The sequence below is a fragment of the Cebidichthys violaceus genome, unplaced genomic scaffold, assembly GCF_023349555.1.
Source record: "Cebidichthys violaceus isolate CVI_PGR_0920_01 unplaced genomic scaffold, fCebVio1.0.p SCAF_102, whole genome shotgun sequence".
Lineage (NCBI taxonomy): Eukaryota > Metazoa > Chordata > Actinopteri > Perciformes > Stichaeidae > Cebidichthys > Cebidichthys violaceus.
This window is the reverse complement of record NW_027176266.1, coordinates 381,452-394,785: the sequence shown is the minus strand read 5'-3', so window position 1 is coordinate 394,785 and position 13,334 is coordinate 381,452. Positions and strand designations below refer to the sequence as shown.

General features: G+C 45.8%; 1 protein-coding gene across 1 annotated transcript; it reads left to right on the top strand.

Moving 5' to 3' along the window:
- The first annotated feature begins 1,081 nt into the window (after positions 1-1,081).
- On the top strand, positions 1,082-8,936 carry gtf3c4 (general transcription factor IIIC, polypeptide 4). Its single transcript, XM_068729790.1, has 5 exons — positions 1,082-1,406; positions 3,619-5,367; positions 6,781-6,911; positions 7,325-7,413; positions 8,676-8,936. Exons 1-5 carry the CDS (start codon positions 1,092-1,094, stop codon positions 8,738-8,740), a joined length of 2,349 nt encoding a protein of 782 aa, XP_068585891.1. The 5' UTR covers positions 1,082-1,091; the 3' UTR covers positions 8,741-8,936.
- The last annotated feature ends 4,398 nt before the right edge of the window (positions 8,937-13,334 follow it).

Sequence of the window (13,334 nt, the reverse complement as noted above, 5' to 3'; positions counted from 1 at the left end):
TGTGTGTGGGTAATTACAACGCTCATTAACATATCTGAGGAAGGTTATTGATTGTGAATACCTCAGATGCATGCTGACAGTCTGACGGTGGGTAAGAGATTGATTGGCACTCAAGTGAAGTGGAGAGTTCATTTCAGAGATCAGGGATGGTATTTACAGCGTTTGATCCCGTGCTGGTTACTATAGCTACGGAGGGTTAAAGGGCAAAACACAATCCCCTTGTATGATAGAAATGATACACCTCTTTCATATGTTCACATTATCATACCTACAACTCTCTTTACGTATGAAACAGAAGTTGTCCAACACACGTTCATGTGCTTCTCACATGGAAATGAGCTGAACTTCTGCACTCAGCGTGTTTCTTGTTTGTTGCTCAGTATAAAGGCAGAGCCGATTAATGTCTGTTATCTGGATATAGACCCATGCATCAGCTAAACAGGAAGGCGTTTAAACCAGTTGAAAAAAGATGAGGGGTACAGAAAACAGTTGATCGCGGTAATATGTTCATTGATGATCACCCGTTTTTTTTTTTCACGTGATGGGAATTTATTATGATTTTAATTTAATAAGGTATGTAAAACCACAATATGGAATAAATCAGTGGTTGCCCCGTTGGCTTATGAAGTAATGTCCCTTCATCACAGGTTATGGCGTGAGAGTGTAGACCTGCTGTGAGCAGCTTAACCAAAGACTTTCTCATATTATTTAATTTGAAGAAGATTTAAAGCTCTGAGGAGGTGAACTTATCCGATATTTAAGTGAATATATATCCCTTTAATCATTAAAGCAGATTTATCTTGGGATGGGTTGGAAACCACTGGAATATATTATTATTATTATACCTATAAAATGAGATGAGGACAATCCGATTTGTCAAGTCTTCAACTTGGTTATTAGTTACTGTCTTTGCAGCGGTTCTCTCGGATCTCTGTGACTGAAACTTCGTGTGTCAGTTTCATTAATAAGTCCACTTTATCGCTGTTGACACATACAGTGAACACAGTGAACTATTTAACTCCGCGGAGGAAGTCCCTCCTTCATCTCCTCCCGCGCTCGCCGACGTCACTTCCACCGCAACAGGGGAAAACATGGCGGCTGCCAGTCCGTCAGCTTCGGCACCAGCACAGCCCAGAGATGTAGTCATTAAGACCGAGCCAGAGGCCGATGATGATCTGCACATTTGCCCGGAGGAGGTGCCGGTTAAACGGGACCCCGTCGTCCCGCTCATGGCCCCGGTCAGCGGGCTGCAGCCGCTCGCCTGGTCGCAGGACCACCGCCTGGCTGTGTGCACCACCAGCTCCGTGTCGCTGATGGAGCTGGTGTGCGACGTCCACAGCAGCAAGCAGGAGCTGACGCTGCACCGGACCTCGATCCCCGTCCCGACCGAGGCGATGAAACTGCGGGTAAATATCCACCAACGTCCACCTGGTTCCTCCTTGGTAAAGGAAACGGGATGGAGCCAGGTAGCTCTGTGGCGTTAGCTTAGCAAGTGCGACTGTCGGGAGAACTTCAGCAAGTAAACATTGAGACTGAGGGCTCAACCTGGAGCTGGGTGTGCTATTTAAGCTCTGTGTCAACACGTGGTCGACTACCGCGTTCATTAAGTCTGATAGTTATACAATGTAGTGTCAGAAACAACAACAACAACAACAACCGCAGCAGACTGCTGAGCTTGTTAGCATGGCGCCCCTTTACTCTGGCAGGGAGCGACTCTGTTAAAGGGGAGCGCCACCAATTCTTTAAATGCCACACTGTATCCTCCCTCATCTAAATGAACTGTCCTCAGCCTCCATAGCAATCCTTAAACGACCCGCAGCTGTCTTTCAGGAAGTAAGAAGTCAACCAATGATTCAAAGTAATCCTCAGGTATCTACAGTAACCATGTGTTAAACTTAGATGATACAATGAACGAATCCACCAGTTTGGAAACCATATTCACATAATGACAAATGAAAAACTATGAGTGAATTCAGTCTGTTTTCGTGTGGAGATGAAATGAAAACCATACAGAGGTGTTTTCAGACATCAACTTATACTCTTTTTTTTTAAAAACAATAATATGCATAGTCTTAGTCATAGTATGTGCACTGGAGCATCCACATGGCACCTTCTGTTAGTTACAAACTGGGAAAAGATGAGTTTCCAAACTAGATGTGACGACACAAAGTCACGCTTGTAGATGCAAGTGTTAAACCCCCCCCCCCCCCCTTCAGTAGATGAATGTGCATATGTCATTCTACACAGCCAGAGTCAAACATCCAAGTGAAGAAACAAAGAGCAAAACCCATTTATAGCTGGGGGGGGGGGGGGCTAATCTTGAGCCATTATGGATACGTGAAGCTCAGTCCCGGGACACACAAACAACATTTTCCTCAGGCTAAAAGACCTATCTGAAGATGTATTTTTTCATAGTATTTGCACCAAATGTTCAGTGGTGAGAAATGTAGAAACTGGAATAAAGTACCGTCTTGTCTATGGAAGTAAAGCGTGCATTTCTGTTCCTGTCGTCAGCTGTATTGTCCGTCACGTTTGACTGCATGCAGATGTGTTATTTATGGACTGCTGTTTCAGCCAGAGAGGGACAATGGACTGACATGAACCTGACAGCGTATGGTACAGTGTTTCTCATGTACTGTATCTCAAGTGAAGTCGTTTTTGAACAACATGCTTGTATTTTTTGCAACAAAAGTGCCCATAAATGTAAGGTAATACCACTGCTAATAAGTAACACACGCGTGTCTAAAGACTAGGTGATTACGAAATGACATCTGTGAGTCTATTGGAGCAGTGTTGCCACTATTTGTCTCCTTGTTAAGCAACCTGTGTAAACACGCCTCAGAAACACAGCCAAGCTGCTATTCTCTCGTGTGCTATTAGTTTGGCGGTAGCAGATTTTTATTTTTTTTTTGTATTTTCGTTATTTACTAAACTGAACTGAAAAGATGATTAAAGCGACGGAACACAAATGTTGATGGAAAGAGAAACAGAAAAAACAGTCTTGCTGTGGTGAATGTGTCTCGGCGCAGCTGCTCTGGCGTGTAAACATGATTGTTTATAGGTTCGTCTCCACTCCAAAAATCCACTTGGCAGATAAAACGCTGGATGGAGCTGAATTTTATAATCCGCTCGGCACAGTGGCAGACAGGCAGAGTTGCTTTCCTGCTGTCATTTATAGATATGATTAAGTGCTTGTAAATAGGGGGGCCACTGAGCAGGGAGCGGCAGATGATGGCGCCCAAAGAGGCCCCGCTCTGTCTGATGACACATGAAGTTACATGTGGATGTTCCATTGCTAAAGTGTGCGGACCTTTAGTTTAAGTTTATGATACTTCTGCATCACCCATCTATATGTGTGATGTGTTCCCAAGTCAGGTGACCTGACATTTTTACATTCCTTTCAGTTTCTTAGTAGTAAAAATAAAAAATAGAGTAGAGATTTAGAGTTTTAATATTTTTTGGGGGGGTTTTAAAATGTAAAATTGTTTTAAAAAAAATAATTTGTCAGGTCTGACTGTCGAATGTAGTCTTCAACAATCCAGCTGCAAATGTTGATTCATATGTACCTGACCTTTAACCTTCGATATTGCTTTCATTTGTGATTTTTACCTTTTGAAGGTGGGACCCACGGCGGAGCTAGCTCAAGCAGTGGAGAAGTTCTCGGCGCACCAGGACCCCACAGTAAGACAAGTTTTTCTGGCCGACAAAGCGATGAATCCGTCGATAGGAGCGCACAAGGGAATAAAATATGCCAGTTGGTCTCCGTTAGGTTGTGACTCGAGCGGGCGCTGTCTGCTCGCGTGCCTAACGCTCGACCACAGACTCACTGTCCACAACAGCCACAAGCGCCTGGAGTGGAACACGCTCGTCGACCTCACCAAAAAGTACAGCGACAGGCTAAAGGAGCGAGGCTACTCCAAAAAGGACAACAAGCCCCCGCAGGCAAACCTGCTGGACTTCGACGAGCTGCAGCGGCGCTTCCGCATGCAGGCTCCTCTGAGGATGGAGTGGTCGAGCGTTTACACGATCAAACAGGTCCAGCCCAACAACACGTGCAAGGACATGGAGATGGTCCTCCTCGCCGTCTTAATGGAAAACGGTGACCTCGTTCTGTGGAAGTTTGTGTTGCCCTTTTTGAACGATGCCGAGGTCGTGTTTTATGACATCGTCGAGTCGGGCGTGACGAGGCCCAGTGACCTGGCGTGGTGGGAGTACGAAAGTGCCGACAGGCGGATGAGCGGCCTGATCGTCGGCAGCGAGGTGGGGCCCGTCAAGATCGTGCCGGTCAGCCTGTCGGGGGTGAAGGGCTACTTCACCCTCCGACACCCGGTCATCCTCTGGAAGGAGTGTGACGAGATCGCCGTGGAAAACCTCAAATGTGTCCCGATGATCCACCCGATCCAGAAATCCAGCTGCAGCCTCATCGTGGCCTCGCGCGGCTGCTACGTCTTCTGGTGCCTGCTCATGATTTCGCCGGCTGGGCTCAATGTGCACAACTCTCACGTGGCCGGGCTGCACTCGCTCCCGGTGGTCTCGCTGGCGATCAGTCAGCACGGCGTCGCGGTCTACACGTGTTCCGTGGATGGGTGGATAAAAAAGCTGACGCCGACGTTCACGGAGAACACGTTGATTTTCAAACAAGAGGATTTGCTGCGACCCGAAAACCTCTCTGAGAGGAGGATACACGGGATCGCGGTGAGCCGCAACGGGGCGTACATCGCGCTTGTCAGCACGCAAGGTATGGTGGACGGCTATCATCCAATCAACAGGACCTACCAGGTTCACTTTGTGACCCTGAAAACATCGGAGGCGGCCGCGGCGCTGCTGCTCAAGTCCCCCACGCAGAACTTGTACAAATCGGTCGACCTGCTCGATCTCGTGAGGTGGCAGATTTTGAAAAGCAAGTGCATCCCCGCGTCGCTGCTGGACGAGCTCGACCGAAAGATCCAGGCGGTCGACTCGCCCTACTTGTGGCGCTTCAAGCTCTTCCTGGTGCGGATACTTTACCAGTCCCTGCAGACGCCCCCCACGGATCACCGCTGGAAACCGACGCACGAGGAGAACAAGGTGTTTGTAAGGGACGAGGAGGAGGAGGAGGAGGTGGAGGAGGACGGAAAGGACAAAGACAACGCTGCACAGGGGGAAGGAGAGTCCGATGGAGTGAAACAGGAGAAGGAGAATCTGGATGAGCAGATGGAGGAGGTGCAGGCTTGGATCAATGCTGTGGAGACCCACATGATGAGGGAGAACATGAAGAAGGTGCTGGGGGTGGTGTACCTCAACACATGGATTGCTCAGAACACCAGCATTCCTACCTGTGGCCTGGTGGCATACCTCTCCAAAGACACTAACGACAGAGCTTCAGAGGTAACGCTCACCTGATGATTATTCACCTCACCTTCTTATTACCACCACATTCTGATCAAAGTTACTTTAGGTCAGGGATAGGCTGATGATCCCAAATCAGATACAATTCAACATATTGTAGCAGCAGAGTGTAAATGGCCAAAAGTAAGTGGACTGGTGGAATATTACAACCCTATATGGTTCTATATCTGCTGTAGCATTAACATTTCCCTAAAAGGTCCCATGGAAGTGTCTCATTAGTTCCTTAATGTGATGCATTTCCTGTTGAAGCCGGTTAGTGAGGGTCGAATGTGTGACCCTTTGACAGTTTGTAAGAAGTGGGCGTCGTCACTGTGACCCGTTGGTTTGTGGACTGCTGTTTTGGAGCTTCGAGTTCGGCACTTTGGCTGTCGCCTATTTAGTTTTTGCCCGTCGCGATCTTGACTTTTAGAAACCAGAAGTGACACAAGAAGGTAGAGCTAAGAACAACGGAACGCTGAATAAGACATTTTTAGGCTAACAAAATGTTAAAATTAACTTGCATGAATTGAAAACACTGTGAAAGGGTTAAAGTTGTAAAACGAAAACACGGACCTCTCCCAGTCCACACAACGTTGTGGTAGAGACCTGTCAATCACAAGGTAGCTCCGCCCTAAAGCGTACCCTACTTTATCGTCTATTTCACTCTAAATGGACCATAATTCACTAAATGAACATCGTGCTGTATTGAAGTATTATACTCATGTTTACTGAGGTAATACATCAAGTGAGAAGTAGTCATTTTCTCATAGACTTCTATACAATCAGACTTCTTTTTGCAACCAGAGGAGTCGCCCCCTGCTGGCCACTTAAAGAATGCAAGTTTAAGACCCGTAGGTCCCTGCCTTGTGTAACCCAATGGGCTATTAGTTATGGGGAGAAGGGCAGTTTGATTTGATTGACTGAGCTGAAAGGTGGGATTGTTGAAAACAGGGTTCGAGCCCAAACAATGAAAAACCAGAGCGTCCACATACTTAAGCCTTAAACTGTGTGCTTCAGCAATACTAATATCCCATTTTCACACACTGTCTGCTGTTCAGCAAAAGTTAAATAGGTTTGCTTTAATGGTTTTAATTGTTTTTCTGTTTATCTTTAACAAAATGACAAAGTAAACTACAGAAATATTTGAAAGGGTTCTTACCTATATATAAAAACACTGAACCTTTTTTTTCTAAAGGAAGTTATTGCTTTTCTGTACTCGGCTCCAAATACAAGTATTAAGCCTTTATGAGAAAAGCACTAAACTCCCATTTGGGCTGTCTTCTCTGCTACCATTACCTTCACTAACAGTGTGTGTGTGTGTGTGTGTGTGTGTGTGTGTGTGTGTGTGTGTGTGTGTGTGTGTGTGTGTGTGTGTGTGTGTGTGTGTGTGTGTGTGTGTGTCATCCCTCTCAGGTCCTGATTGGCCACATCAAGAACAAGATGAACAAGCAGACGTTCTCGGAGCGCTGCAGCCTGTGTCAGGCCGTGCTGCCCTTCTCGGACCACAAACAAGCCGTGTGTAAAAACGGTCACATGTGGCTCAGGTAGATGGAGATAGCTCTCTTCCACAAGTTCAAATCCAATCTACTAAAGATGCTTTTTATTAGCTTTAGCCTCGACGTGCCTGGCGGGACATGAATTGAATCTTAATGCCAAATGCCTTCTTTGGCGGTTTATTTATCTTCACAGAGCAGTAATCAAGCCTCCCACCTTTTGATATTTACCCACGCGCCACTCTCGTCGTCTCATAAATATCATCCGTCAAACACGTCTCCTGGCTTCTCGCAAGCTGGAACGTGGCGCCTCTGGTGGGCACTGAGAGGGGGAATCTGTGCCCATCAGTTGTACCTCAGTGCAGTTTCTGCTCTACTTTTGTGTGTGTGTGTGTGTGTGTGTGCGTGTGTGTGTCTGTCCCTGCCAGCCAGCTCTCTAATGCCGTCCTCTCGCTCTCCTCCAGGTGTGTGTTGTCATACCAGGCCTGCCAGACGCTGACGTTCAGACGTTGCCTCCTGCTGGATACCATCGCCAGACTGCCAGAGCCTGAGGGTAAGCGCCACTTTCCATCTCCCTCCGCCTCCATTTCACAGTCGCACTCTCGATCAGCCGTCGCCTCCTGTCACCTTCAACGTCGGCCTTCATCCCGCTCCGCCGCTCACAGGCGTCGCTTGGCATTTCGGATTTGGAGTCGGTCGAAAACTTCATCCTGGACGAACATGAATGATTGTAGAAATTAGCTATGTTTTTGTTTTTGGAAAAGTGTTTGAATTTGATTAGTGGCTTTTCTTTGTGGCTGATTTATTGAAGTGGAGAGTTAAAGCATTGGTCAGAAAGCTCGGTTGTATTTCAGGGTTTTTTTCAGTTGAGAATTTCTTTTGTCTTATGCCACCTGTCCTGAACAATGCAGGACAAAAAACTAAGATGGACTACAGTGTTTTACAAATGTAGACTTCACAAAGGTTCTATTGGCTTTTGTCACATGTGAGCATGTGCATGACAAAGACTTCAGACAGGGAAAGTACCTGGCAGGATGACGGGAAAGATCAATACACTACAGATAGCAGATAGATTAATTTCATCCACAGTCTTCATGTAAACATCAATTTAACTCTGTGGATCCAGCATGATTGATTTGATCAGTCTGATACACAGATGTTTTATTGAACTTGGAGATGGGCATGAATTATTTAAACTTAAATGTATTTGTTTGGAGCACATCGGCCCTTGACTCATAATGAATGCATCATCATATGAGTGCGACACTGTGTCCAATGGATCCACCTTGATGCCAATAAATGGTACTATGAAGTAATTCTACTCTTGGATACTGAAACGCTTACCGATTGATCATGATCCGTTTATCATGTTATTTTTTTGCCGCTTCAAAAAACCCCAGCTGTAGTGCCTTTTTTAATGTGGTTCCTGCAGTGGTTAGAGTGGGGAGAGAAGAACACTGAGGATTGGCTCCTTCTGGCTGCTGCATGCATCCCAGGTGTTTATGGGTCTTGGAGCACCTGAGGCTCCTCTGGTCATTCCAGCCTATCTGAGCTGCAGACTGACAGGTCGGTGCAGTTGTGGCATCTGTCAGTATAAACATCGTCCCACCTCCTGTCTCTAACGATTCTTGCCTTCTTTTAGATTTGTTTTTTAAACCACGTGTGGTAATTACTGTCGGCTCTTACTCTATTAAAACCCGTTTTCGCACAACGGACACTGCTGGCTTCATCGAACAGTAATGGCTTTTCAAACCCCGATGGTCGTTGCATACATGTTTCGTCAGGTCATTCAGAACTTGTTTTGCCTCCCCACAGATCCGGAGTGGATAAAGAAGATCCTGCAGGCGCCCTGCACGCTCTGCGACTCTCCGATGATCTAGAGCCGACCGGTGGGAGGAACCTCAGGGCTTCCCTGCGACCTCCAGAGCTTCCCGCTCTGACGCAGGGTCCATTTTTGTCAGACGTCACTGTTAAGACTTTTTTTTTATTTAATTTTTTTTATTCATGTATTTTGTTCAAGTTCTATTTCTTTATATTGGTATCTTTTAAAAGTTCAAATAAAAGGCTTTGATTATGCGTTCTCGCTCGTAGTTCCTCTCAAGTGTAACCTCAAGAGAAACTGTTTCCCCCTGCCATGGCTTTAAATTCATATTTTACTGAGGTAAAACATTTTGGACTCAAACTTTACAGATTTCTTTATTTTCTCCCTTCTAAAACAAATTCCCAGCCAGACGCAGTGTTTGCACGAGGGTGCAAAGAAACAAAATTTAAAATGTACTCGTATGTGGAGGCTTCTATTATTCAGTAGGACTTCAGGGCACCATAAATAAGCTCCCTCATTTTCCTTATGTTGACTATATTTCCAAACCTTTGGTGTAGTTTTTATTGCAAGTAAGTGGAACTTACTCTGCTAGTCCTATTTTAGTGAGACGTTCTTTTTCTTTTTTTTCTTTCTCCCTTCTCTTTTTGAGCGCAACAAATAATACACTCTGAATAATACATACTCTGGAAAAAAGTCAACATACCTACTTTAATTGGCACTGTAAAACAATTTCCAAGCTGTGGGTGGAGGAGGGAGGTGGGTGGTGGTGGTGGCGGCGCTCAGTCATTCCCTCAGATGAGGACTTCCGCTAATGTAAACGCAGAAGAGATGGAGCGGCGAGGTGGATGAGATGAGCAAGAGGCAGGAAGAAAGCGGAAAGTGTGCTTAAAAACCCGGCGCGGTCCCTCCCGCGGGAGCGCGTCGTAATGAGATTCAGCAGTAATGAGGGACAGAACATGGCGCCAGATGTGATTCTAATTCTAATCAAGGAGGGGAGGGTGGCGGTGATGGGGAGGGGGGAGTTAGAGAGCATATTGTTAAATACAATTAACCCTTTTTTTTTATCATATGCGGAGGGAACAAGGGCTGAAGGGAGGGGATACAGGCTCAGCAGCATGTTCTCGGCCCCCTTGTTCCGGAGACTTGGGAGGTCGGCGGCCGTCGATCAAAGACCTGAGACCTGAGAGACCGGGCCAGCAGCAGAGCCTCCTCGATCCACCGCCGCCTCTCATCCCTTACATCAGCGGGGCCCGGCAGAGGTGGGCCGGGGTCTGCCCTCCCTCTGGTGACACTGGAGATGATAGCCTGCCCCGGGGCGAGGAGAGAGGAGGCAGCTCGGCTCCAAACACACAGGACTTCATGAAAGGGGAACTTTTCTTTTCTTTATTTCATTTTTATTTTATCTTTTTTTAAAGCCCACATTTCTTTACCCAGTGGTGTCATTTATTGGCCCAGGACTCGGTGAAGGTTCGCTGCTTTTTTGGAAGAAAGGGTTGTCTCCCGCTTTACTAGAAAGTGAATCATTTATCACATTGTTCTGTGCAGCACTAGTGGAATGATTAGTTTTAGGAGCACAGCGGCGAAAAGCGTCCATGAATGAACATGCAGAGGAAAGGGTAAAAACGATACCGGGAAAATATCCCATTACGTCAATTTGCTACTTGTTTAGACCTAATGATAATTTACTGAAACTACTCACTGTTATCCCTTTGTTGACTAGCTACCCGTTGATGATCCTGATTCCACAGTGAATTCCACTTTTAGTGCAAAGATTCTCTGGGATCTTCAAAAAGTTACGGCCCATTTGGACCGTAACTTTTTAGGGTTTCTTTTTTTTTTACAGGACACGCAACAAACGCGTACAAAGCAATCGATCATGAATGTTCATTCTTAACATTGGAAACTAGTTTGACAAGAAAAAAAAAAATCTTGATCCAGGTTCACTTACTAGCTTTTTACAGAGCTTTCAATCACAACTCATGGTCTTCTTCAGCAGGAAGGAGTTGTGTGTGAAGCACGCTCAGCTTCTGCGCTAATAAAAAACTTGTAAGTGGAGTTACATTTTTTATAATGACAAATTATAAAACCATTGTTTTCCATAGATTTGCCGGCTCTTTATTTCACTAATGTGAAAGGATTTTTATTTTTACACGTCTTTGGGACAGCTAAAGTCAACCTAAACTAAAAAAAGTTGCCATAACCTTTGCCAAAATAAGAAAAGAAACTCGACCAAATAGGCGTGACAATTTTGTTACAGAAAAACATATTTTTTTGCTTCACTGATTCTCTCTGAAGTGGTGTCCACAGTATAAGAACTAATTCTCACAGATTAGCAAACAAAGGAATAGAAGGTCAAAGAAAATGGGCCAATCCCATTCCTTATTTTTTACCCCCACCTACCCTCCCCCTCATTTTTGAGTGCTTTTCCTCGGAGCACACTGACAAGGGTTGGGGGTTGGAATCCTCCTCCTGTGCAATGGGTTAACCCCTGGTGACCCTGAAACTCAGTAGAGGTTGATGGCATTCAAGTAAACAGATGCAACAAGCTACTTCCTGTCAGAATAGCGACCCGTGTTCCTACCCTGCCAGACGAGCAGTACCAAGTCATTAGGTAAATTTCAGGCGTCACATTACCGCCCCTGAAAGCCTTGTAATGAGCTGTTCATCAGCTCTGGCTGGAGGAGGTGTGATGTGTTTGGTGCCTTCACGGCCTCCAGGTTTCAGGTTGTCTTTTTTTCTAAGCCTGGGGATTGGGTGCTCGGTGTTGTAGTTTGTCAAGTGGAAGTGGCTCCTCAGGTTGTAATGTTCCTGTCACTGATAGGTGGAGACCAGCGCTGTTACAGAGGTTAGCTGTGTTTGGTTGATCCTCCTCCCGCTTTAATATAATAATCCGTCAAAGAGCAGCTCCACTCGTAATTACCTGCTTCCCCACCCTCTCCTCTCCCACTGTCTTTGCTCTCAACACTTCAAACGGGGGATTTTTCTCTTTGCATACAATATTTATATTCTTTATGTCGGTGGCGGGATGGCATAAAACATTCATGGCACCTTTTCACACCTTAATTTCATGTGATATTCCTTTTGTTTTGTTTAGATTTGATTTTGAACATGATATGTCCCCCGGTATTCTCTCAAGACCATCAATTGATTGTCGCTTCAGAATATTCCGGTTTGCAATGTAAAAGGTGCCCCCCCCCCCCCCCCCGACATGCGACTGCGTCACCTGGCGGGATCGCGACACCGTGTTCATACACCTGCTGCTTTTCTCCTGTTGATTCTTCATACGTTTTGTCACATTTCTGAGGAGAGATAAACGGCGTGAGACGACACAAATTTGTCAAACGTCAGCGATGCCGTTCATGTCTACGAGCTCTCTGTCACTGTTGCTCGTTGTTTCAGGCCTCTGTGGGTAAACCGGTGAGCAGGGCTGCTTCATGGCAGTGCTGAATATTAGTATCTATGCATCATTGTGTTGACGTACTCTGATTTGTGAGGTATTTAATATGTCAAAAACAGACATTTCTGTTCAGTTCTTCAACAGTTTCTCTATTAAATATATTTTTAAACTTAGCAAAAAACAAAACTATTTCACAATTTTCGTGATGTACATTGTTAGAGGATGTTATTCATATCCCACATTAAGAAGAAAACTCGTAAAAGACTCGGTTTATCTCGCCTCACCGGCAACATTATCCTCACGTTTGGAGGAGAAAAAATAGAATATAGAATATGACATCAAATCAAAAGTTTCCTTCCTGGAAATCTTCTTCCTGAAATTATTCTAGGTCTGTTGGAGTGTGCTAAGAAAAGGCGTAAATATAAATGTAATAATGGGTTTTTGTGAAAAAAATAAATAATGTGAGTAATTAAATAAATGTGCTTTATTGGCCAGCCCTTACAGAAATCTTACTTTTCCTTTTCTTTACAGTAATGTGTGGATGTAGCATCCAGACAGGAAGCAGATAGTCCTGCTGTCTGTAAAGTTAGAGCCCAGAAATACAACACAGAAGATAAAAAAAAGAAACACACCACAGCAAACGCCAGCGGCAATCCAGAGTTGCATCATTGCACTTCTGCAGCTGCTGACTTCCTCCAACCCCCCCCCAACCCCCCCATGAGGCTTCTGTTTCTAAAGTCTTCTAAACTGAGCCTCACCCCCCCACCCCCCACCCCCACCCCCACCCCCCCAAACTTGTCAGTGCTAATGAAGTCAGTATGCAAGGTTGTCTTCTGCTCTCTCTGAACCGGCGGGGTGAACATGCTTGTCTAACTGGTTGACTCCCCCGCTCTGCCGTCCCCGGGGAGCGGAGGGAGGGAGGGCGGTGACCCGAGACCAGCCGAGGGGTTGGGAGAGGGGGTGGGGGGGTGGGTGTGGAGGTTGTATGTCCATCATTAGAGTCACTATTTGTTCCCGGCTTTGAGAGCGCTGAGGTGGAACTAATACTGAACAGCAGAATGGACATGGAGAGGGAGGGCCACTTTTTACTGCTACATTAATTAAGCTCACCCTCACCATGCTCCCCGTCTCCTCTCCTCGGCTGTAATTAAGTGGAGAGACCCGCGGACTCAACCTTTCCTGACGTTTAACGCTACATCCTCACTGGGAGTACTCAAGTACTGCACTTTAGTACGATTTTGTACTTCCACTTGTA

Bases quoted from the DNA above. Each gene is read 5' to 3' on its own strand.
- gtf3c4 (XM_068729790.1), top strand. From the start codon at position 1,092: ATGGCGGCTGCCAGTCCGTCAGCTTCGGCACCAGCACAGCCCAGAGAT. The intron at 5,368-6,780 runs GTAACGCTCACC...CATCCCTCTCAG, and splicing joins CTAACGACAGAGCTTCAGAG to GTCCTGATTGGCCACATCAA. The intron at 7,414-8,675 runs GTAAGCGCCACT...GCCTCCCCACAG, and splicing joins CAGACTGCCAGAGCCTGAGG to ATCCGGAGTGGATAAAGAAG.